General features: G+C 39.0%; 1 protein-coding gene across 3 annotated transcripts in view; it reads left to right on the top strand.

Annotated features, from left to right (window-relative positions):
- Positions 1-10306: 10306 nt before the first annotated feature.
- The window catches only part of LOC149939559 (lysosome membrane protein 2-like), a 56486-nt gene continuing 43064 nt past the window's right edge, over positions 10307-23728 (top strand). For all 3 annotated transcript variants that reach the window (XM_090177516.1, XM_090177517.1, XM_090177518.1), the window contains exons 1-2: positions 10307-10472; positions 21081-21244. In XM_090177516.1, the coding sequence (XP_090033642.1) occupies positions 10338-10472; positions 21081-21244 (299 nt within the window). In that variant the 5' untranslated portion in view covers positions 10307-10337. The remainder of the gene's footprint in view (positions 10473-21080; positions 21245-23728) is intronic.

Genomic DNA, 23728 nt, shown 5'->3' with positions numbered 1-23728 from the left:
CATTCTATGGGTCTCTATGAGTAAAAAATGTCTTGTAAACATGGGTCATAAAGTGCTTCGTTTCAGAGATATGGGCTCCCAAACAAATACCCTAAAACACCGGACACAGCCTTAAATTTGGCAAACAATATTCTTCCTTGAACAAAATTGTTTTCATTAAACTATCAATTGTTTTTTATCCGTGGGGCGAGAAACTTAAATAACAAGTGGCAAAAGTTCATTAATGTCCTTTCAGAAGTAAAATGATTTTGAAGACAAATACAAGCCATTTTAATTAATAAACGTTTGTTATTTTAATTAATATATTATGACTCCTTACTAGTTTCGTCAGTTTAGTGTAGTGTAGGCTTTGCTGTTATCATTGGTGTTTAAAAACTCCAATAGGTTATAGGCCCAGCACGCTCCCATTGCGTCACAACAAAACTGATGGACTAGTCTACTGCCTGCTGTATCCGGTATCCTGATCCCAGTTACTACACCGTATTCCGTATCCTGGTCAATAGTTCCCGAAAGAAACCATGGATAGTCTACTTCGTCAAGACGTTGAAAAGCTATCTGGTCCGGAGAATTGGAGGAGTTGGAAACGACAAATAGTCGACATCCTCACCGTACGAGACGTTTACGAGATACTGACTGGTGAATGGGTTGAACCCACAGGGCCGTTATTATCAGCAAGAGCAGAAGAGAAGTCGGAATACCCCTTAAACAAGAAAGAATACCGAGTGGCATTTAGTACAGTCCGGGGTATCATCTGGTCAGCCTGGTCCAAGAAGGTTCAAAACATGATTACCAATTGCGAGACACCGAAGGAGATGTGGGACAAACTACTTGAAATTTTCGAGCAGAAGTCGTCCAACCGTCTGCGAAAGCTTCTGGCGCAGCTTATGCGAACTACGAAGTCACCAGACGTCGACATGGCCACCCACATTGCCCAGATGTGTTCTCTCTGGACGGACATCTTGTCAACGGCACAGACAGAGAAGAACGTAACGTTCGACGACTGCATACTCATTGCCTGCATCTTCTAGTCTCTACCTCCAGATGAGTATCGAGAATTCGGTATGCTCTGGGACACGCTGCCAACAGAAAAACAGACGGTCGCAGAATTGGAACGTCTGTTGATTGGCCGTGCAACTCGAGAAGGTAACGCTTTCCGAGATTCCTCTGGTCTGATGGCGAAACGCATTACCGGAAGTTATCACGGTCACTCATCAAACGAGACGAAAGGCATGAGACGTCAGCCTAAATGCACCAATTGCCGAAAGTTTGGTCACGTAGCAGAAGACTGTCGACGACAAAGAAAACTCCTAGAAAGACGAGCATTGACGAAAGTCATCGCACCCGCATTGGGGGTCTGATTGCAGCAAACGGTCTCGTTGCTTGCTCATCATCTGAAGCAGCATGGTACTTTGACTCGGGTGCTACACAGCATATCACGAACGACGCCACAAAGTTCCTGAATTTCCGCAAGTTCGCTACTACAGCGACTCTTCAGATTGGAAACAAGACTCAGATGACAGCGGATGGTGAAGGAGACATAAGGATTCAGTTCCGGATCTGAAAGAAACTCTATCAAGAGGTAGTCCACAATGTCTGGCACATCCGTGACTTTGCCTGCAATGTTTTCTCGTTGAAAAGCGCAATACAGAGAAACAAGAATCTGGAGTTCAAGGTCACAGCAAATTCTTGAGGTCTCTGTGAAGTTGTCGGAGGCAAAAGGAACCTTTGTGTACCTGGCAAGGTCGAGAGTCTGTATCGTCTGGATATCAAAGTAGAGCAGCCATCATGCTCCGCTCACATCGCAGCAGATCCGAGAAATGACCGGAAAGCAGATCTCCAAGTCTGGCATGAACGCATGGGTCCTCAGGATAAACGGCATGTAGCAGCAACGTTACGGAGACTCGGATACGAAGTTCTAAACCAGACGTTTGACAAGCTCTGTGAAGGGTGCATCTACGGCAAGATGACTAGGCACAGTTTCGGCACTCGTTTGGAGAAGGCTACGAAACCAGGTGAAAGGATCCATTCAGATCTCTGGGGACCATCACCGACACCATCCATGAAGGGGACGAAATACTACATCCTATTCAAAGACAAGTATTCCAGCGTTCGAGCCGTATATTTCCTAACGAAGAAATCCGAAGTCGTCAACTGTTTCAAAGATTTCCTTGCCTTTTGCCGAACCCGCAATCACACAGTACAAGAGCTGGTCACGGGCAATGGAACTGAATATGTCAACGAAGAATTCCGTGAATGGACTGCTCAAGAAGGGTTACATTCCCGCAAGTCCATGCCATACACGCCCGAAGAGAACGGGGTCGCTGAACGAGAAAATCGTACGATCATGGAGTCTGTGAGGGCCATGTTGCATTCCAGATCGGACCTACCACCGAAACTCTGGGCTGAAGCGGTGAACACGGCCGTCTATATCTTGAACCGAACAGCACCTACATGCATTGCTGGGAAGACACCGTTCGAATTGTGGACAGGGAAGACAAACCCATCGATCCAGCATCTGCAAGTCTTTGGCACTGAGTGCTTTGTCCACATACCAAAAGAGAAGCGAAAGAAGCTGTCTCGGAAGGCATAAAAAGGTTTCCTGGTTGGCTATGAAGACAATGCGGACGGATATCGAGTTTATGTTCCAGAGCTGGACGATGTACTAAGATCTCGAGATGTTAAATTCAATCCCGAGACATGCGTTCCTGATTCCTGGATTCCTGTCTCTGAAGAGTTGTCCAGTCAGGGCAAGCAGTTGACCGACGATTTGGTTTGCGAAAACCGGCCTACCAGAGCCACCAACTCATCAAAAGACGGACCAACCAGAGCCACTAATGTACCATCGGGCATGCCAACCAGAGCGGCCGACTACTCAAACGACGAGACAACCAAATCCGTCGAAGCGTCGGAAAACGTGGCTACCGGACACAATGAGGCAACAGTCTCTGACGAAATGTCAGACAACCGCTCTGAGAAGAGTGGTCCGGTACTCAGAGATCGTTTAACGCTCAAGCGAGTTCAGCTATGCCATACCTGTCATCCAGGAAATAAAGCTTTCCTGATCTGTGATACTTTACCACAGACTGCAAGAGAAGCACGTTCAAGCAGCGAATCCATAGAATGGCAGAAGGCAATGTCAGATGAGCTTTCAGCAATGAAGAAACACGATGTCTATGAGATGGTCGATCCTCCGCCTGGTCGGAAAATCGTCGGAAATCGTTGGATTTTTCGTACGAAGAATGATGAAGATGGTACTGTCATAAAATATAAAGCCCGGCTCGTAGCAAAAGGCTACACGCAACGAGAAGGTATCGACTTCGAAGAGACTTTCGCACCAGTTGCTCGCTTCGAGACTCTACGAATTTTTCTCAGTCTGGTCGCCAAGGAAAATCTTATTCTTAGACAATTTGACGTAAAGACTGCATTTCTTCATGGAAAACTATTCGAAGAAATCTACCTGCGCCAACCCGAAGGTTTCGACGACGGTAGCGGACGAGTCTGGAAGTTACGGAAAAGTCTTTACGGTCTCAAGCAATCTCCACGATGCTGGAACGAGCGAACCGACAAGTTCCTACGTAACCATGGATTCAAAAGCGCTGATGGAGATCGATGCCTATATATCCTGTCAACCAACGACGTTTCCTTGGTCCTCATCCTCTACGTTGATGATGGTCTGATCGCTGGAAGTACAATCGAAGCGGTAGACGAGTTCCTCCTAAATTTCAGTGACGAATTCGAAATCCTCACAGGAAGAGCATCAACCTACCTTGGCCTGAAAATCGATACGTTGAAAGACGGATCCATATTTCTACACCAGAGCGCCTATGTCGAAAATGTCTCAGAGAGGTTCAACATGCAAGACTGCAAACCAGTAAAAACTCCCACCGGCAGTCCAGACACGACCGATCAGAATCAAGAGAGTTTCAAGTCAACGGTCATGTACGCCTCAGCCATTGAAAGTCTCAGATACGCAGCCACAGGAACATAGAATACGCTGTCAATCGAGCATCTCAAGCCATGGCCAATCCCACAGTCGCTGACTGGAACTGGGTTAAAAGAATCTTTCGATATCTCAGAGGGACCACAACACTTGGTCTCCTATTCAAAGCAGGCGACTCCATGACGACAAACCCTTACAGCGACGCTGACTATGCTGGCTGCGAAAAGACGAGACGTTCAACGTCTGAAGTCGTATGCCTAATCGGTACAACTCCAGTCATTTGGGCGAGCAGGAAGCAACAATCCGTTGCCCTATCAACCACAGAGGCCGAGCTGGTAGCTGCCACCGAAGCAGTGAAGGATGTCGTCTGGATTAAACGGGTTAAGTCATTCCTGGGTGTCGTAGACGATAATGTCCCGACACTACGAGTCGACAACGCAGGAGCCATCAAACTCACAAAAAAATCCAGTTTCATCGCCGAACGAAACATTAGTATTCGTCAATACTACGTACGTGAACTCGTTGAAGAGGGCATCATCAACGTCATGTATATCCCAAGTGAAGAACAACTAGCGGACATATTCACCAAGTCTCTGTCCGCAGAAGTCTTGATTCGTCTTCGTCAAAAAGTCAACCTACGTTACCTTGAAAAAGTCTTCATCGAGGGCGAGTGTTGAAGATAAGAAACGATATTGGCTTTTTCCGTTTCGTTTTTTTAACAGGTTAAAATATTAATGTAAATAAGATATTCTTTTTTAATTATTGCTAATCTTGTTTACTATTTTTTAACCTAATATATATATATATATATATCCGCTCAATAGCGTTTATAGAGTCACTTGTATTCTGTCATTCCATCTTGTACAGTATTCACTATTAATATGTTTTAATTAATAAACGTTTGTTTTTTTAATTAATATATTATGACTCCTTACTAGTTTCGTCAGTTTAGTGTAGTGTAGGCTTTGCTGTTATCATTGGTGTTTAAAAACTCCAATACATACAAATATATAAATAAAAGGACAAACTTTAAGACTTAAAGTTATAGATTTCAAAATTTTAAAGACTATTTTTTTAGAAACAAAACAAAATGTGGTTAAAATTGGGCATATAAGGGTGTGCACTAAAAATCGAAAAATGATAAATAACTGAAAATCGTTTTTTTTCTTTTTTTAATTTCAAATTTCTGTGGAACATTCCTTGTGCAGGGGGACATTTACTAGTGTAAAATTGAATGAATTTGAAGGTCATTCAAAAACTATCTCGAGAACCGTTGGGTTTACGGATTTCAAGGTTCCAATTACAAAGTTATTGCTCGCGATATTACTAGTTCAATTAACTTTGATTTGACCAATCAGAAACCGAGAAATTGTCCTTGAAATAAGTCTTTAAATTCTGTCTTTAACGTTTTTCATGTGTATGACCATTGGTAAAACTCTATTAAATTTGTAACTTATCTCTGTTACATATTTCAGAAAATGTAATGTTTGGTATTGTCAAACCACTGAATGACGATGAATCATACATCTGACTTAAATGAAGCTAAAATATTGAACTGACTGAATGTTGGAAAGTTCGTTTTTGCATAATTCACAATCATGGCTTTTCTCAATTCTTGATACGATGGAACCAGATATGTACGAGAGTATGTTTTGTTTTCCTAATGTCTGGTTTTCAATGGAATTTTTAGAAACTTGAAAGTCTTCTTGGTAATTAATTAATAATAAAATCAGCTAAGCTAATACCCAAGGCATCACCATTGTACGAAAAAAACCAACTTGACTGTTTCCAATTTTTTAGACCATAACCATGAAAACTAACGCTTGGTTAGCATAATCACTAGTGCGGCCTATGGGACGTAAATCTACGAAATCCTCTACTTTGTCATCCTTTAATGCTTGTATATTATTCTTAGAAAATATTGTAGGAATAGCTGTTAGCGTAAGTCTGTTTTTGTTTATCATTAATAAAAAAAATTCTTCAAAATGTATGGCGCATATTTTGTGATAATGATCTGAAGATAATGCGTATTTTTCTCAAAAAGATCGCGTCTCCCTACATTTTATGGTAAATTGGAACAATAGCCCCGCCACTCCCTTTGCTCCCCTTTCTCGACCCCCCCTTAAAGTACTTTTTAAGGAGATTCCAGTGGTGCAAAAAGTATTCCCCGCAAAGCATTATTTAAAAAGTTAATTAAAAATTGCCCAAAGACTATACATTGGCGCCGCGCACTCACTTCGCTCGAGCGCTGGGGGCGCGCGGCGCCACCCCAGCCCCATTCTTGCTAATCAAGCTGTGCCATCTAAAACGCGACCTAGAGGACAGTACCTAGTATAGTCTCTTGTGGAGCGAATTAAACAAGGGAGAGCGACTGAGAGCAACCTACGGACATCGTTTCCAGTGAAATCGTACCTAGTATCTATCGATTTGAATTCGCCGTAAAAAAAACATTTTCGGTTTGGACACTTTTTAAAAATTTAGTACTATCTTGCCGTTAAATGTAATTCGTCATCAGTCCTACCTTATCCAACACGTACAAAAATCTCGTATTTTCCGAGTAAATCTCAAAATATGTCGTATTTTAAGAGGTAAAAATTGCTGGCAAATAACAATTTTATATTTATCATATCTTTCTAAATAATAAATTGCGGTTAAAACTTTTTCGATCACTGTAATCCTTGAAAAATAATACACCATAAAAAATAATCAAAAACCAAAAGTACCTATTGTTAAAAATAGCCTTAAAATCTTCAGAACTTGCGGAACTACGCGAAGAGCCGGTATCAGGCATGGTTAGTGGAAAATGAAAACGATTTGTGAAATGTTTCTTTGCTATCTGTATAGTAGCCCACCGTCATTTTAATCCTTTAATAAAAGCTTTGTTTCGGTCACCGTCATTTTAATCCCTAGACCCCACGTCTACTACAGTAGCATATTTCGCGTATATTGTGGTCCTACTGGCGCCATTACCACTCCCAACAAATAAAGAAAGGCCGATTTCCGAAAGGGCAAAAACGGCGCGACGGCGAGCTCTCCGCCGCGGACTGAATTCTACGCCCCGAACCGTTCGGTTCGTACATCTTTAAAATTAGTATAATTTTAAAATTAATTATTTGCGGCTAATAATTTTTGCACCATTAGGTCCCCCTTAATAAGTACGTTAGTAAGGTGCAACTAAAAATTGGAAAACATGTGGCGGGGCTATTGGATAGCCCATTTTATAGCTATTTCTGTGAACAGTAATTTTTAACAAGTTGGCAAGCCAAAATATACCTCTCCGCGGAAGAATTGTCCCTAGTGGTATTAATTTCTCGGGACGACCCTTAAAGATATCTCCGAAATTCAGAGTTATTTACTAAAAACGTAATCCCGGTTCAATCCCGCCCGGTATAAAATTTTAATTTTAATTAAAATAATTGAGACCAAACAACCGAGTTTAATTTATTCAGAATAATATAAAATAAGTAGTTACAACAGCGAATTAGACGTACTAAAACAATGCACAATTGAATTAAACCCTATTTACGGAACAAGTTTATCAGTTAAATATATTACAAAGCAAATTTTAATGAAAGAAATATCTACAGAGGGTATTTGTATTTTTCTCGCTTACGAAATACTTGCCGCATCTTTAACGCTCATTTTTACCTCTCCGAGGGGACTTTGTACCCTCAGGGCTGGATTAATAATATTGGGGGCCATGTGCAAAATAGAATTTGGAGCCCCTAAAAAATTTCAAACCTTACTTTTTGACTCTATTAACACCAATGTGGTTATAAACTTAAAATGCCAATAGAGACATTTATTTCGAAGATGGGGGCCCCTAACCTTGGGGGCCCCTGTGCCGTGGCACACTTGGCACATGCCTTAATACGGCCCTGTGTACCCTAAGAAGGGTTATACAACCACCGTGTCTGTCTGTCTGTCTAGCCGTGGGGGGTGTCTGTCTGTGGGTCTGTCTGTCAGGCCGACGAACGCGTTCGCATTTTCGGGGCAAAGGGTAATCACTGCGTACGCAGTTTCTTAGAATCAGGGAAGGGGTTTTTCCAAAAGCGCTCTCTTTTTGTCATTGGGTGAAGAATAATTTTTTAATCGGCCGGGATTCGAACCCAAGCCCTCTTGAACGACAGGTGAGCGTTCTACCGCAGAACCACGGATACAGTTACGCTTCATAGAAAATTAAAAACTCTTCCGAGGAGAGGTATATTTTGGCTTGCCAACTTGTATTTCAACACTCGCCCTTGAGGAAGATACCGTAGAATAGCTATATTCGACATCTGATAGTGGACGACTCGTAGACTTCCTGTTGACGTTGTGACACATACCGCACGAAAAAGACCAATACCGTCCAATTTCCAATATCTCGCACACCCAGGAAATCAATGACTGCATTAGGAATCATAGATGTCCAAATATCCACACCAAAAAAAAATTATTATCAAGAAGCACAGAAAGCCACTTGACTGAACGACAGCTCGTATATCAATAAATGACCGTAGACGGAATAGTTAGGGCTCTTTATAAATAAAAACAAACGAACCCAATTGATGAACTGCCATTTGGACGTTGAGACGTTAATCGTAACCCTCAGCACTCGGTCCGTCCCAAAAGTCAAAAAGAAGAAGTTGCAGATAAAATACCCATACATACTAAACGCATACACAACAAACTCATCACCCACAACCGCCATAACACAAACTCAACATTCCGACACTACACATAAAAATTACAAAAAAAAAACTTTCCAATAAAACTGAGTTGAAACCGTCGCGACGGTGAATGTTAACGGAAAAAAAACCACCATACCGAAACCAAACGCAAAATCATCCGTTAACGCTCACCGTCTATACCCGAGTTTGAACAAAATCGGTGATTATCACCTCGGGTCGTCTCCTTGTTAGAGCACAAGGGGTTTTGAGAAGGCGGCTATTTTCCAATATGGCGGAATACAAGTAAGTTAGAAACATCTTGATTTCTATTTTAAAATTGTAGAAATCACATTTCATTTAAACGACACTGATAATGTTTAGTTAGCGAAATACAAATGTTTTGGGAGGAAAAGGATCAACGGCGGCCATGTTTTAGATTGTGGCAAATGACCTATGCTTAGTTTATCAAAAAGTATTTTCACCTTTATGGGAAAATAGTCCATTTTTCATTGATCTAGACTGAGCTATTTGAATAAGACCCTCCAGTTTTCAGCGATGAATTTCCGTTGCCAATAGTCTTAGTCGATAGCTACGCCGCAAAATTTTCGTTTTTAAAACGAAAACATTTGAGAGAGTTGACCGTTTTCGGTCTATCGAAATCTGGCCGCCTTGCCTGCCTTCCGGCCTGTATCACCCATAGAAATAATAAAAAAAAATAATAATAATCAGCTAGGCTAATACCCAAGGCACCACCCTAGGCCTAAGTCATCGAGCGACTTTTAAAGCCTTTTAATTCAGGTGGCCGGGTTATAATGCGTAGGAGGGTGGTGGCAAGCCCTGCAAGCCACGCGAGCCAACAGCTCCCTACACTAACTATTACCGTTAACCTCAACAAGTTTTTATCTCATAGGTAACTAGAATGCTGCCGCCTACGGCCGAGCTTGACGCCAGTTCGCCTTGAACCTTCAGCCAATGAGAGGCCGTAGAGTGGTTCCGCCAAGGAGGATAATAATCCTCCTTGGATCCGCTACTATAGCGGGAGATAGTTGACGTCATTCTCTCTGGTGACATTAAATTCTTGGCAGAACTACTCTTTGAGCTCTGATTGGCTGAGATCTGGCTATCGTCTGCCACGGTGTGTGGCCCATTTGCCAGTTACACGGCAGCATTCTAGTTACCTATGAGATTTCTATGGTATCACCATACCGAAAATGGCCGACGATTACGCCGCCGAAAATATTTTACTAAACTGATCGGCGGCATTTTTGACCGTTATTTTGAATTATCGACTAAGGCTATTGTTGTAATTTTTAAACCCAGTTATTATTTAAAATTTAGTAAAGAGGGTCGAAATTGAAAGATTCTAAAACGAAAACTGCCCCAATATTTTAAGATGTAACCAAAACGTCTGCGCAACGTTTCGGGAAACTGATTATATACTGAAGAAATAAATATTTTATTATTCTTCGAAATATTTCTCAACTGTCTGTACATAAGACTACTCGGCGTGTTTATCAAAATTGTAATTTAATATCAATTTTTATTTCAATCTCACTATCTTCTCAAAGCGTATATTGAATATTTCTGCCCTTATGACTAGGCCAATCCGAGTGTTATCAGTTTTTTGGGGAGGAAGTACTTCTACGTTTCTCTTTGGCACTATATAATATCTGACTTCAAGCTATTTATCTTCTTTTATATAGTTGTAGATATAACAGTTGGTTTTTCAAATAACTCGCGCCATTCTCATGGATAAAGATGTGAAATCCGCGATCCGAAAGGTTTCACTATGGAGTATTCTCGCCATAGGTCTTGCTCTCACGACAGTTGGAGTCGCTTTGTATTTCACGTTTCCAACTCTAATGGGACGCAAAATTCAAATGGTACGTCAAATGTATTGGTAGATGTGTATAAGATGTATCATACCTGATAACTATCCACCGAGACGGTGTTAAATGAAAGTTGGAAGGGCACCAAACCATCGTAGAATACCAGGTTCAAAATTTAATTCGCGTATTATTGACGATGTAGAAATTACATTGATTTGTCAAATTGTTCAGTTTTTTAACCAATACAAAAATTTGGGTGTTTGAAATTCGTCTATAGTTTTTCGCATTGTGTCTTGGGTAAAATATAATAGGTTAGATTAAGTAAGGTTTATTTTGGTTTAGGTTAGGGTAGGTTCGGTCGAAAGAAATGTATGAGGAAGATACGAAATAATTCTATTGGTTAGGTAATGTTAAATTAATTACTTAATTTTCTTCACTTAGCCCTTTGAATTTTCAAATCAGAATTTCGTTTATAAGTTTCAAGGCCCTTGAAATTAAAGTTCAACAGAATGTTATAGCGATGTTATAGAAAGTTTTCAAAACTGATGAAATAAAGGTCCTCAGAAATGTTTGAAAAACTCTGGCCTTATTTCAGGTAGCTCCTCCCCTTTAGTCAAGTGAATGAGGCATATCTTCCAACTTCTCAAAGCACGTGATTCCGTAGCGCTAATCTCAAAATTCAAAGGATTCTTTGGCCCTTTAAGTAACGAAATATGAACTACATATGCGAGCTTTTCGTCAAATAAATCACCCTTTAAGTTCTAAACCTTGGGTATAGAACAATTTTAAGCAAATTTACCTAAATCGGTTCTTGCCAATGTCCAGAAAACAGGGTTGGTTGATTTAAAACAATTTGAATTAAAACATATAATTGAAATCAAGAGATTTTTTTGAAAAAAATCATTGATTTAAATCACACAATGTATGTCAAGGAATAAACAATGTCAAAAACTGGTTCTTAAAAAAATAAAATGCATATAAAATTTAATATATTAAATAATAACTATATTTAATTAAGATTTATTTTATTACTAGACTAGGAAAATAGCCATTAATTGTATAAAAATCAATAAAATAAAAAAACCTATTTAAATCAAAGTAATCGATTGATTTTATTTTTATTAAAAAAAAACAAAATGCCAGAATGGCAGAAAACCCTTTATCTTGTTTCAAATTATTATACAACACCAAATTTTTATATTCCGTCCTTTAACTCCATGCGCGCGAATGCTTTTTATAATTTCTTAATTTCCTTTCCCCAATTTATTCCCCTCACGAAAAATAGACATTAGGGGCCAAGGATCAGAAGTAGAGAGCTGGCGAGACAAAGATTTATTATACCGTTTCCGAAAATAAATCCGGTTTTGTTAACCGATTTCGTTTTCTTATCATTCTGCGAAAAACGGAACTATTGGGAACAAGTATACTTCATTCAACGGGTCGGACACTAGCTAATTTTGGGTTCGGGATTTTATATCTCCGAATTCAGGAACTGATTTTGATATTTCAGAGCACGATTTTCGCCCAGATTTCGTGAATTTTAAATTTATTTCACGATTTCTGAAATCATTTTTCTCTATAGTGTACTGGATTTTTAGGAATGTCGCCCCCCCCCCTCGACTTAACTAATAAACGTAGATTTTAAACTTGAGGAGTTTTTCTGAACTGAGGAAGCTAAAAGGAGGCCGGAGCACCTTAGGGTCTGTTCTGAAAGGATATTTTAGTGTAGTATTAAGTGTATTATAGGCTGGTCTTATAACGGACAAGCTGCCCTAAATGTATCTTTTAGCCGGATTTCGCCTTAAGGGAAAACGTTAGCGGGAAAGTTAGAAAATTTTAAAGACCAATCTACAAGAATTTCCTAGACCTACCAAAATTACGAATATTAATAAATTAACCGAATTCCGGCCGAAACGAAAACCAAAAGGATTTTCTTAAATGAAACCTGGTTCGCTGGATAGGACGTGAATTACGTCACTTACAACGAAAAACGCGTCATCAACCTTTAAGAAGGGAAACGGAAGTTAGAGAGGCGAAATTTGCAAACGTGCCGAATTCCTCACGTGTTTCTGGCTTCTACAATCTCTAGCCTAGTACCTCGCGATCACGAGATTTTATTTCCATGGTAACCTTTTAAATAGCAAGGATTATGAGAAGTTTCTATTTTTGGGTATGTTCCGTGTGAAACCCGGCCGGCGTTCATCAACTAAAATCTTAAAATAATACGATACTTCCAGCTAGGAGCAACAAACACACTCCCCACACAAGGAGAACGCAACCCGTCAAAGGTCGTGTACTTTCTTGTGTACGTTTTTCATTGGCTAGACGCTTTAGCGCCTGCTGCCGTCGGAAGGGGAAAATTCTGAAATTGTCTTCCCCCCCGCCCGTAAAACGTTCATCGTAAAGGCTCGTGACGCTCGTCCAATGAAATTCGTACACAACCCTTCGTTAGCGTGTTTAAAGGCTAGCTGCGTTCTCCTTGTGTTTGTTGCTCCTAGCTTCCAGGAAACTATAGAGGTATACACTGGGAATGTCTAAGGTTCCATTGGGACGGTGATACGAAAGCGCGTCGAGAAAAAGGCGGGGCTTAACTACGTCAAGTGTAAAACGTAACACGACATTTAAAATTCATTGGATCGAGGTTTGACGCGAAAAGAATGCGTCGTCATGGTAACAAATAGGCGATTTTCCCGCGCAAAAAAGGCTTATGAAACAATGGATTTAAAAACCTCAATTTGTTATCGCACTTAATATTTTGAAGTAATTATAATGTTTTTTGCGAAAGAAGTGTAGTGATACCTAATTTCAGGTATGTGTATGGTTATAAAAGAGATAATCAGGTAAGCTAATAATATAATGACTAGGCTTAATGACGAGTTTTCGTCGAATCAGAGGTGGGCAAAAATAGTGAGCACTCGTTTTTGAAAATCCTGCAGTAATGAGCGAGCGCTTCAAATTCGAATTCCAGCTGCTCTTGTTCAGCGAGAGGGCTAAATTGAGCAGCCCCTGGGCGAGCGCCGAATAGTTCGCTCCGGCGTTGATGGCTGACGGCGCGCTGAGGGAGATTCCCCCCTCGACGGGTTAGTTCCCTCACTTTTAAGCGCTCACCGCGCGCTGAGCGAGATCTCCCGATCGTCGGAATAGCCCCCTCACTTTTAAGCGACGCGTTAGTACCCTCAGTAGAAAGCGCTGACGCAGCGTTGAGGGAAAATTACCGAGAGAAGGAATAGTTCGCTCAGATTTGAGCGCTAGCTACGCGTGGATTTTGATCACGGTGAGCGACGGTAAAGTTCGTTTACGCAAATCGCTCACAGCGCGGCGAGCAAAAATTTCAAAAATCAAACATTAAACTATTACTCGGCTATGGGTTTATTATTTACTTTTTTTATTAATAAAATGAAGGGTACTCTAAACGTCGGGAGTTAATGATATCTCCGATTGAATAAAATTCAAAGGTTCTTCCGAATTTATCCAACGATAAACTAGACTGCAAATATTCCGTTTAGTGTTAAAAGAGCTTTATTAAATATTAAAAGCCACAAATTATAACAATAGGCGCTGGTATACATTCTTTTGGTCTTGACAAACTTGGCAGGTGAAATGGGCTACGCGGTACGCGTTTCTTCATTTTTAGGGGATTGTGGCTCGCGCTACTTTAAAGGAAAATATTAGCGCGCTCTCAACTTAAATTAATGATCGGTACCATAAAAACAAGTGGACATTTACTAACCCCTAATCCAACTCATTTGTAAATCTCCAGAATTTAATAGACAGTTTTAGCAACTACCTACAGGGGCGGTGCCAGAAGATTCTTAGGTGTAGGCTAATAATGTTTATCATTTGTGGGCCCCCTGTTCCTCAATATTGGACTTATAATTCAATTTTGCAAATTCAGGTAATTTATTTATTATTTGATATTAGTGCGGTTTTTAAAATTTTACAGTATTAACTATCATCACATATTTTATTTGAATTTAAAAATCGACTTGATGTGGCCCCGTCAGATCGATTTGTGGGCCCCTATTTGAACACAAAAGTAGGCTATAGCTCGGGTTGCCTACCCCTAACGCCGCTCCTGACTACCTACACCGGGACTTTATTCACAGTGAACGACGACAGAGTTCGTTTACGGTAAATCGCGAAGAGCAAACATTTTTAATAATAATAATTATTTAAAATTAAACTTCACATTTGACGGTATGAACAAGTTAATAATAAGATTATTTTTAATGTATATGTAAAATATAATACAATATCTTTGCATATAACCATCTTCGATTTGGTCCATTGTTTATGACATCGACAAAATAACCATATCATCAAATGATCAAGCTAATTGCGAAGATTCACGGTTTTTAAATAATAATTTTTTTCAGAAAAAAAAAGGGAGGGGTTGGAATTAATATAATGGCCAGCCTGTGCCAATATTAAAACTGTTTTAGTTCCAAATTGAGGTAACTCGATTTACGCGAATTTTCTTTTTTGCCGTTTTTCAAACTTCCTTTACACTAAAAATATAAATATTACAAATAGCGGCCAATGTATAGTTACAAAGTTATCGATTATTTTCCATTTTTAAAAAGCATTACGTTATAATTTTTTTTCCAATTTAAATAATATTTTTTAGATACCTGGTTTTGAAACTAATAGCGTTCTTTTCGTTTTATTTCACACCGAATTTTAGTAATAATAAAAATGTTTGAATAATTCTAATGTCTAGTTTGTGCGGGTAACAAAAATCAACAGTGAAGAAGCTGTCAAAGATCACCGTCAAGCTCAGCATGTGGGGAGTGGGGACCCGCTGGCTGCCGGGGAGTATGAACAAGGAGGGAGGGGGGTGGCATTACCAAGGTAACCTATTTAAAGTTACTATAGACAATAGGCTATAATCACTATGCTGTAAACATCTGTGTCGCGCGAAAGCGATCCAAATCTAACGACTGACGATTACGATAAAAATTACATCATTCTTCCGAACTTCAAAAGGGCGTTATTTTATTTATGGGGGGGGGGGGGGGGGTTTCTATTTGAACTTGTAATAACTTACACACAAATATTTTCTTTACATTTTTCTGTTTTTATTGCTTACGATGTTACACTTAATATACAATATTGGAAGTATTTCAATATTTATTTAAATCTTCGCTCTTGCTTGATACCTACAAAGATTCTCAAAAAAAATTGTGTGGATCGTGTCATTTTCGCCTAATTTGGTTTGCACATGTTTCTTAACAATGAAACGAAACCAAAATTAGTTACAGACATACGCCAAACGAGGAGGCAATGAACACCGCTAATGCCCCACAATGGAACATTTTGAAAAAAAAAGGATCCACCGTGGAACTTCGTATGTCATTAGAAAGTGTTCATCTTGTAAAATACGGAAGCGAACTTAAAGCCTGAAACTGAATAAAAAAACTCAAGCCACAGTCGAAGTACTATAACTCCAAAACTATGGACTCGAAAAAATTAAATTATGAACAGCTAAAGCAAAAAACACGAAAAAATTAAACTAAGGAAGGACCGAAATACGAATCGAAAGACGCAGACTTGAGAAAAGTCGACAAGAAACTGTAACGAAATGAGAAAGGAACCTACTATTTATACTATTATTGTAGAAAGGATTACGAAGCGAGGTTTAAGTATAGGAAACTTCGAAATTGCCCTAGCATTGGCTAAGACCCAAGGGAGGGGCGACTCATTGGCGTCAGTTCGGAATTCTGGCGTTGACCCCCCGTCATATGACGTTAAGAAGTACACGCTATTGTTGAAATTGAAAACTGCGAGAATGAAGAAAATGGGTTCGATGCTAAATAGAAAAAACCCTCCATCGACTGTCCCCCTATTTTAATATTTTTGTCAGGTGCAGTAACGAGTAAGTGGCGCCCTTGCTGTCTGGAATGGGCAGTGTTCGAAAAAAAAAGCCCAAAGTAAGGAAAAAAGGTTTGCAGAGCCAAATAGGATTTTATGAATCGGGCCAAGCCGCCAATTCAATGCTTTTGAATTAACTAATATTATTATAATGTCTGAATATGTCGGCTATAGATTCCAAGGTTCAATAATATCTAATCGGCCCGATTAGTCGCAACTTAGTAAATAGTAACACAGAATAAATAAATATTGTAAATAAATGTAGTAAAAATAGCTAATAATACCATTAGTTAATAATATTGTTACATAAGTATGACACGTCTTATTCTTTATATGCAAAACGTTTACTGATAACTAGCCACAAGAGACACTCTATATAGAGGGCTTCTCGTGTATGACGTGCCCTTTATCAGCATCTCGCTAGGGGCGATTTTTTACCGTGATGACGTCACTCTGTAAATAGCTTTTAGTGAATTATTTCCATTAAATTATGGATTTATGATATTACGTAGTATTTTTATTTTTATTGATTAACGTTTTCATGTTAGTCTATCCGTAGTCCAGAAAAATATACTTTGGAGCTAACGTTCCGTATACGCGGCCCGAATATACATGGTTTTCTCCGTTTTCCTATATACTTATTTCGGTTTCAGAAGGGCTAGTTTTGATCTAGTCTATCTATGAAGCTATACGACTCATTTTTAGGGGGAGTTCAGTTTAGCGAAAAGTATATTTATATATGTATATTATAAGTCAAGCCTAAATTAGCGAGTGAATGCCTATTTCGGGGAAATATTTGGTTAGTCATGTCCCGCTGCGACTAAGAGACGTTTCCTATGAGTGGTCAACCTTTGCCTTTTCGTTAAGATGCCGAAAGAGACGCCTTCGTGTCTGGACTCCACCTGCGGGTCCCAAAATTGAAACGATTGGGATAGTTTGGAAAGGGGTTGAGGTTCCACCCCCCCCCCCCCCTCTTTTCAAGCTTCAAGTTGAAAGCCGATCGCTAAAACGTAAATACAGCAACTTAGTTTTACATATAGTTATTATTATTGTTACTAATTATTGATAATTTTTGTTTTTTTATTTCTTAGGACGATTTACAGAAAAATATTTTGATATTTTCTGTAACGAACAAGAACTCGCCCAAAGGCCAGACGAGCTGATGAATGCCAAGTTAAAGAACGGGGAAATGGAATTTGAACTCCAGTTGTATAAGGAGCAGTTGGACAATGCCAACAAAGCCCCCTAAGTGGCTGTAGCTGGTTGTTCTTGCGTAAAGGTCTCAAAAATTCAAAAACCAGAAGAAGCCAAATAATTGGCTAAAACCAAAACGGTCCTTTTCAGGACCACCTTCGTTTGGTCTAAAGACCATTAGACTGTGTGATTCTAAAATGCTGAACTATTGAAACTAAAATATATTCGCTGTTTTAATTGTTCCGTATTTTACAAGATGAACACTTTCTAATGACATACGAAGTTCCACGGTGGATCCTTTTTTTTTCAAAATGTTCCATTGTGGGGCATTAGCGGTGTTCATTGCCTCCTCGTTTGGCGTATGTCTGTAACTAATTTTGGTTTCGTTTCATTGTTAAGAAACATGTGCAAACCAAATTAGGCGAAAATGACACGATCCACACAATTTTTTTTGAGAATCTTTGTAGGTATCAAGCAAGAGCGAAGATTTAAATAAATATTGAAATACTTCCAATATTGTATATTAAGTGTAACATCGTAAGCAATAAAAACAGAAAAATGTAAAGAAAATATTTGTGTGTAAGTTATTACAAGTTCAAATAGAAACCCCCCCCCCCCCCCGAAATAAAATAACGCCCTTTTGAAGTTCGGAAGAATGATGTAATTTTTATCGTAATCGTCAGTCGTTAGATTTGGATCGCTTTCGCGCGACACAGATGTTTACAGCATAGTGATTATAGCCTATTGTCTATAGTAACTTTAAATAGGTTACCTTGGTAATGCCACCCCCCTCCCTCCTTGTTCATACTCCCCGGCAGCCAGCGGGTCCCCACTCCCCACATGCTGAGCTTGACGGTGATCTTTGACAGCTTCTTCACTGTTGATTTTTGTTACCCGCACAAACTAGACATTAGAATTATTCAAACATTTTTATTATTACTAAAATTCGGTGTGAAATAAAAACGAAAAGAACGCTATTAGTTTCAAAACCAGGTATCTAAAAAATATTATTTAAATTGGAAAAAAAATTATAACGTAATGCTTTTTAAAAATGGAAAATAATCGATAACTTTGTAACTATACATTGGCCGCTATTTGTAATATTTATATTTTTAGTGTAAAGGAAGTTTGAAAAACGGCAAAAAAGAAAATTCGCGTAAATCGAGTTACCTCAATTTGGAACTAAAACAGTTTTAATATTGGCACAGGCTGGCCATTATATTAATTCCAACCCCTCCCTTTTTTTCTGAAAAAAATTATTATTTAAAAACCGTGAATCTTCGCAATTAGCTTGATCATTTGATGATATGGTTATTTTTGTCGATGTCATAAACAATGGACCAAATCGAAGATGGTTATATGCAAAGATATTGTATTATATTTTACATATACATTAATCTTATTATTAACTTGTTCATACCGTCAAATGTGAAGTTTATTTTTGAAATGTTTGCTCTTCGCGATTTACCGTAAACAAACTCTGTCGTCGTTCACTGTGAATAAAATCCCGGTGTAGGTAGTCAGGAGCGGCGTTAGGGGTAGGCAACCCGACCTATAGCCTACTTTTGTGTTCAAATAGGGGCCCACAAATCGATCTGACGGGGCCACATCAAGTCGATTTTTAAATTCAAATAAAATATGTGATGATAGTTAATACTGTAAAATTTTAAAAACCGCACTAATATCAAATAATAAATAAATTACCTGAATTTGCAAAATTGAATTATAAGTCCAATATTGAGGAACAGGGGGCCCACAAATGATAAACATTATTAGCCTACACCTAAGAATCTTCTGGCACCGCCCCTGTAGGTAGTTGCTAAAACTGTCTATTAAATTCTGGAGATTTACAAATGAGTTGGATTAGGGGTTAGTAAATGTCCACTTGTTTTTATGGTACCGATCATTAATTTAAGTTGAGAGCGCGCTAATATTTTCCTTTAAAGTAGCGCGAGCCACAATCCCCTAAAAATGAAGAAACGCGTACCGCGTAGCCCATTTCACCTGCCAAGTTTGTCAAGACCAAAAGAATGTATACCAGCGCCTATTGTTATAATTTGTGGCTTTTAATATTTAATAAAGCTCTTTTAACACTAAACGGAATATTTGCAGTCTAGTTTATCGTTGGATAAATTCGGAAGAACCTTTGAATTTTATTCAATCGGAGATATCATTAACTCCCGACGTTTAGAGTACCCTTCATTTTATTAATAAAAAAAGTAAATAATAAACCCATAGCCGAGTAATAGTTTAATGTTTGATTTTTGAAATTTTTGCTCGCCGCGCTGTGAGCGATTTGCGTAAACGAACTTTACCGTCGCTCACCGTGATCAAAATCCGCGCGTAGCTAGCGCTCAAATCTGAGCGAACTATTCCTTCTCTCGGTAATTTTCCCTCAACGCTGCGTCAGCGCTTTCTACTGAGGGTACTAACGCGTCGCTTAAAAGTGAGGGGGCTATTCCGACGATCGGGAGATCTCGCTCAGCGCGCGGTGAGCGCTTAAAAGTGAGGGAACTAACCCGTCGAGGGGGGAATCTCCCTCAGCGCGCCGTCAGCCATCAACGCCAGAGCGAACTATTCGGCGCTCGCCCAGAGGCTTCTCAATTAGAGATAGAGAAAATAAACTCGTTTGCCTTGAGTACTCGCTCACTTGAGCAAGCCGTGTTTAAAACTCTATATGCTCATTTTTCCGAACGCTCGCAACTTTTTGCCCACCTCTGCGTCGAATGAGGGTAGCGAGGCGCGAGAGTTTTTCTCGTGAGTTTTCCCGCTTTAAGACACGCCCGTTTCTACGAGCTTCATCACGGCCGTAAAAATCTTCTTTAGATATTCCAAGTGTATACCTATATAGTTTCCTGATACTTCTGATCGCGTTACCGTTCGGCCTAATTGCTTATCGTGACATAAATGGTTGTTGAACGGCAAAACGCTCAAACCCATTTAAAAATGAATCAAACCAAATGGCGGCCAGCAGAAATCTTCTACGTGCGCGTGAGTCCTGACCTTTATGATAGATACCAGAAAAACCTGCTCATAGAACAGGTTAATTAGTTAGCTTTCCGATACCTATCGTGAAGTGAAAACCGGAAGAAGCCAAAATCGAGGAATCCTGAAATTGTTCAACAACTGTTATGGTTTTTCTGATACATCATCGGGAATGAATCAGAAAGTTGTTGAACGCAGCCTAGGTATCGTTGATTTTATTTTTATGGAAATGCTATACTGGGTGACCTTGATGGTTAATTGACCATAAATACCTGAGAAAACTCGTTTTGACCACGGATTTCAAAATAGATTTTTTTTTATTCCGATATTTCATTTCCGGCCGTCAACAGCGCTCTGATGTAGCTATTTAATTAATTGACTAGCTTTGCTAAGATATGCACCTCAAATCGTTGGAAGAATTTGGCGTGAATTTCAGATAGCTTATTCCGTTCCATAATCCATCACGTGACCCAGGCATTCTCTCCTGCTCCCCAAAACAAGTGATTATGTAGCCCCATAGTATTGCCCCACCTTCAAAATTCAAACGGCTCTGGGGCCCTCCTTAGGAAACATCCTGTCGAACATAACTTATGATTGCTACTATAATTTCAGTTCTTTTCTAAACACGATGTTACTGGATTTGTCGATGATGGCTTAACAACACGTTCACAGCACACTTACGTGTATGTGTATCTTTTAAACGTAACAAATCCAAAAGAGGTTAACGGAGGGTCTGAAAACCCCAACTTAAAAGATGTGGGACCTTTTGTTTTCAAGTGAGTGATACTGAAAGATGGTACTTATATAATTTGCCCAAGTAGCGGAAAAGTGGGGAGTTTGGTTTCGTCTTTGGCTTCTAGGTTGATACACCAAAAGAGGGATTTCAAAAGCCTTTGACGAAAATTAATGCTTTCCCTAGAATCCCTACCTGATTCGATAGATCTTAGCGAATTTAGAACAGTCATAAGTTTTTTCAAACAATAGTTACAACTAGTTTAAGGCTGGGAAAAAGCCATTTTGGAGCATTTTAACACGCGATTTATTCCGAGAAACGCGTGTAGATAGGTATACATTTTTCAACGTTTATTAGTAAACGATACAATTTAATAACCCTTTCGTAACGCTTGGGTTTTAAAATATAAAAATTAATAACTAAATTCCTAACGAAAATTTTACTAGAAAAAATTGTAGCAAATTAGTGTTACCACTTGATAAAACTAATTTGCACACATTAGAAACAATATTAACTCAATCTTATTTCTACGAGTAATCGCTAGAGTACATAAAAAAAGATATAATTATCATATAAATACCGAGGGGCTGATAACTCCCTGAAATAGGTGTACCAACTTGTAGCTTTGACTGTACTAAAGTGATGACGTAACTGATTAGCCCCCCGATAAATACTGATACCAGTTTAAAACCGTGTATAATAGCAACTGCCGGCTCTATCATAACAAAAATTATTTTTTATTGGAGAGCGTGGTGCGAGCCGGCGTGGTGCCATCTATTAATGGCAAAGGAAGCTAAAATTCAAAATAGCCCAATGATAACGTCGTCAGAGAACCATTGTAGAGGTTTATAATTAAACAACTTTTACTTTATTTAGTGGACTTTAACCTAAATTATATATCCCGTGTAAAAAGAAAATTTAAAATTACCTTTATTTATGTTATTTACCAATTTACAAACGATCCAATGAACGCGAGGGGTACCTATAAGTACTGCCTTTTGATTTCGACGCTAGGCTACATCCATTGAAAAAAAGAGTTACTTCACGTCAAGCTTTAAAACCTTTCGAACAAAACCAATATTTCTCTATAAAGATAAATTTATAACATTTAAGATTATAAAATTAAATTAAATTATTTTATCTCTGCTCTCTTTTTTAGGAAAAGTCTTTCATTAAAAAGATAAAATACGTTTAACAATATTGAAACCTTTTTCCGAAAAAAGTGCATTTTTTTTTCTTTCAGAAAATTTATTTACATTTAATTTTAATCTGTGAATTAGTTTTACCCAATTTAATTAACAATCGTTTCATTGCTGGCTAATACAGTTTATAGCCAAATATGGTGGTTTCAGCCCAGTGCCGCTTCTAAGAACCTTGGTTTCAGCCTAGCTTTTCGATAATATTCTTCAAATTTTAAAACGCAACTTTCGCCCATAGAAATCTCATAGGTAACTAGAATGCTGCCGCCTACGGCCGAGCTTGTCGCCAGTTCGTTTTGAACCTTCAGCCAAGAGGAGCCGGGTTCGATCCCAGCGTGTGGCACTGGGTGAAAACTCGGAACAACTCCTTCTGCGTTGAGTTTGCAAGTTCTCTCCCCACTGGTTTAAGGGGTTTTCCCCCGAGTTCTTCGGTTTCCCCTTCCATAAAAACTTGTCTAGGTTAACGGTAATAGTTAGTGTAGGGAGCTGTTGGCTCGATCTCGTGGCATGCAGGGCTTGCCACCACCCTCCTACGCATTGTAACCCGGCCACCTGAATTAAGGGCTTCAAAAGTCGCATGATGACTTAGGCCTAAGGTGGTGCCTTGGGTATTAGCCTAGCTGATTATTATTATTATTATTATTAGAGTGGTTCCGCCAAGGAGGATAATCATTCTCCTTGGTTCCGCTACTATCGCAGGAGATAGGTGACGTCATTCTCTCTGGTGACATTAAATTCTTGGCAGAACCACTCTTTGAGCTCTGATTGGCTGAGATCTGGCTATCGTCTGCCACGGCGTTTGGTCCATTTGCCAGTTACACGGCAGCATTCTAGTTACCTATGAGATTTCTATGCTTTCGCCTAAGGTTGTGAAGGGAAACTTTAAAAAATATATTAAATGTACTAATTGTAACGTTTAATAATAAACTTTGGAAAATTTATAGTTATCCGCATGCGTTTCTCGGAATAAATCGCGTGTTAACATGCTCCAAAATGGCAATTTCCAACCCTTTAACTAGTTGTAACTATTGTTTGAAATAACGTATAACTGTAATTTTTTTTCCGCGTTCTAAATTCGCTAAGATTTATCGAATGACACCAACGAAAAACACTGTGCTCCTTCGGGGAAAGTAACTTCGCCGCTAGGGTCGCAGCTAAAAACGTTTGGTGATGCGTGACTCCATTATTTCCTTATTATACAAATTTACATTTTTATAATAATATACATTTACAAAAAAATATATACATTTTAAATGTATATATTATTTGTAACGGACCATTTTTTAATTTTTGTAAAAATTTGGGCTTTTGAAACACTGTACCTCATA

This window comes from Leiobunum rupestre, chromosome 6 (genome assembly GCF_980474605.1).
Source record: "Leiobunum rupestre chromosome 6, qqLeiRupe1.1.hap1, whole genome shotgun sequence".
Taxonomy (NCBI): Eukaryota; Metazoa; Arthropoda; class Arachnida; order Opiliones; family Sclerosomatidae; genus Leiobunum; species Leiobunum rupestre.
This window is presented reverse-complemented; position numbering and strand designations above follow the sequence as displayed.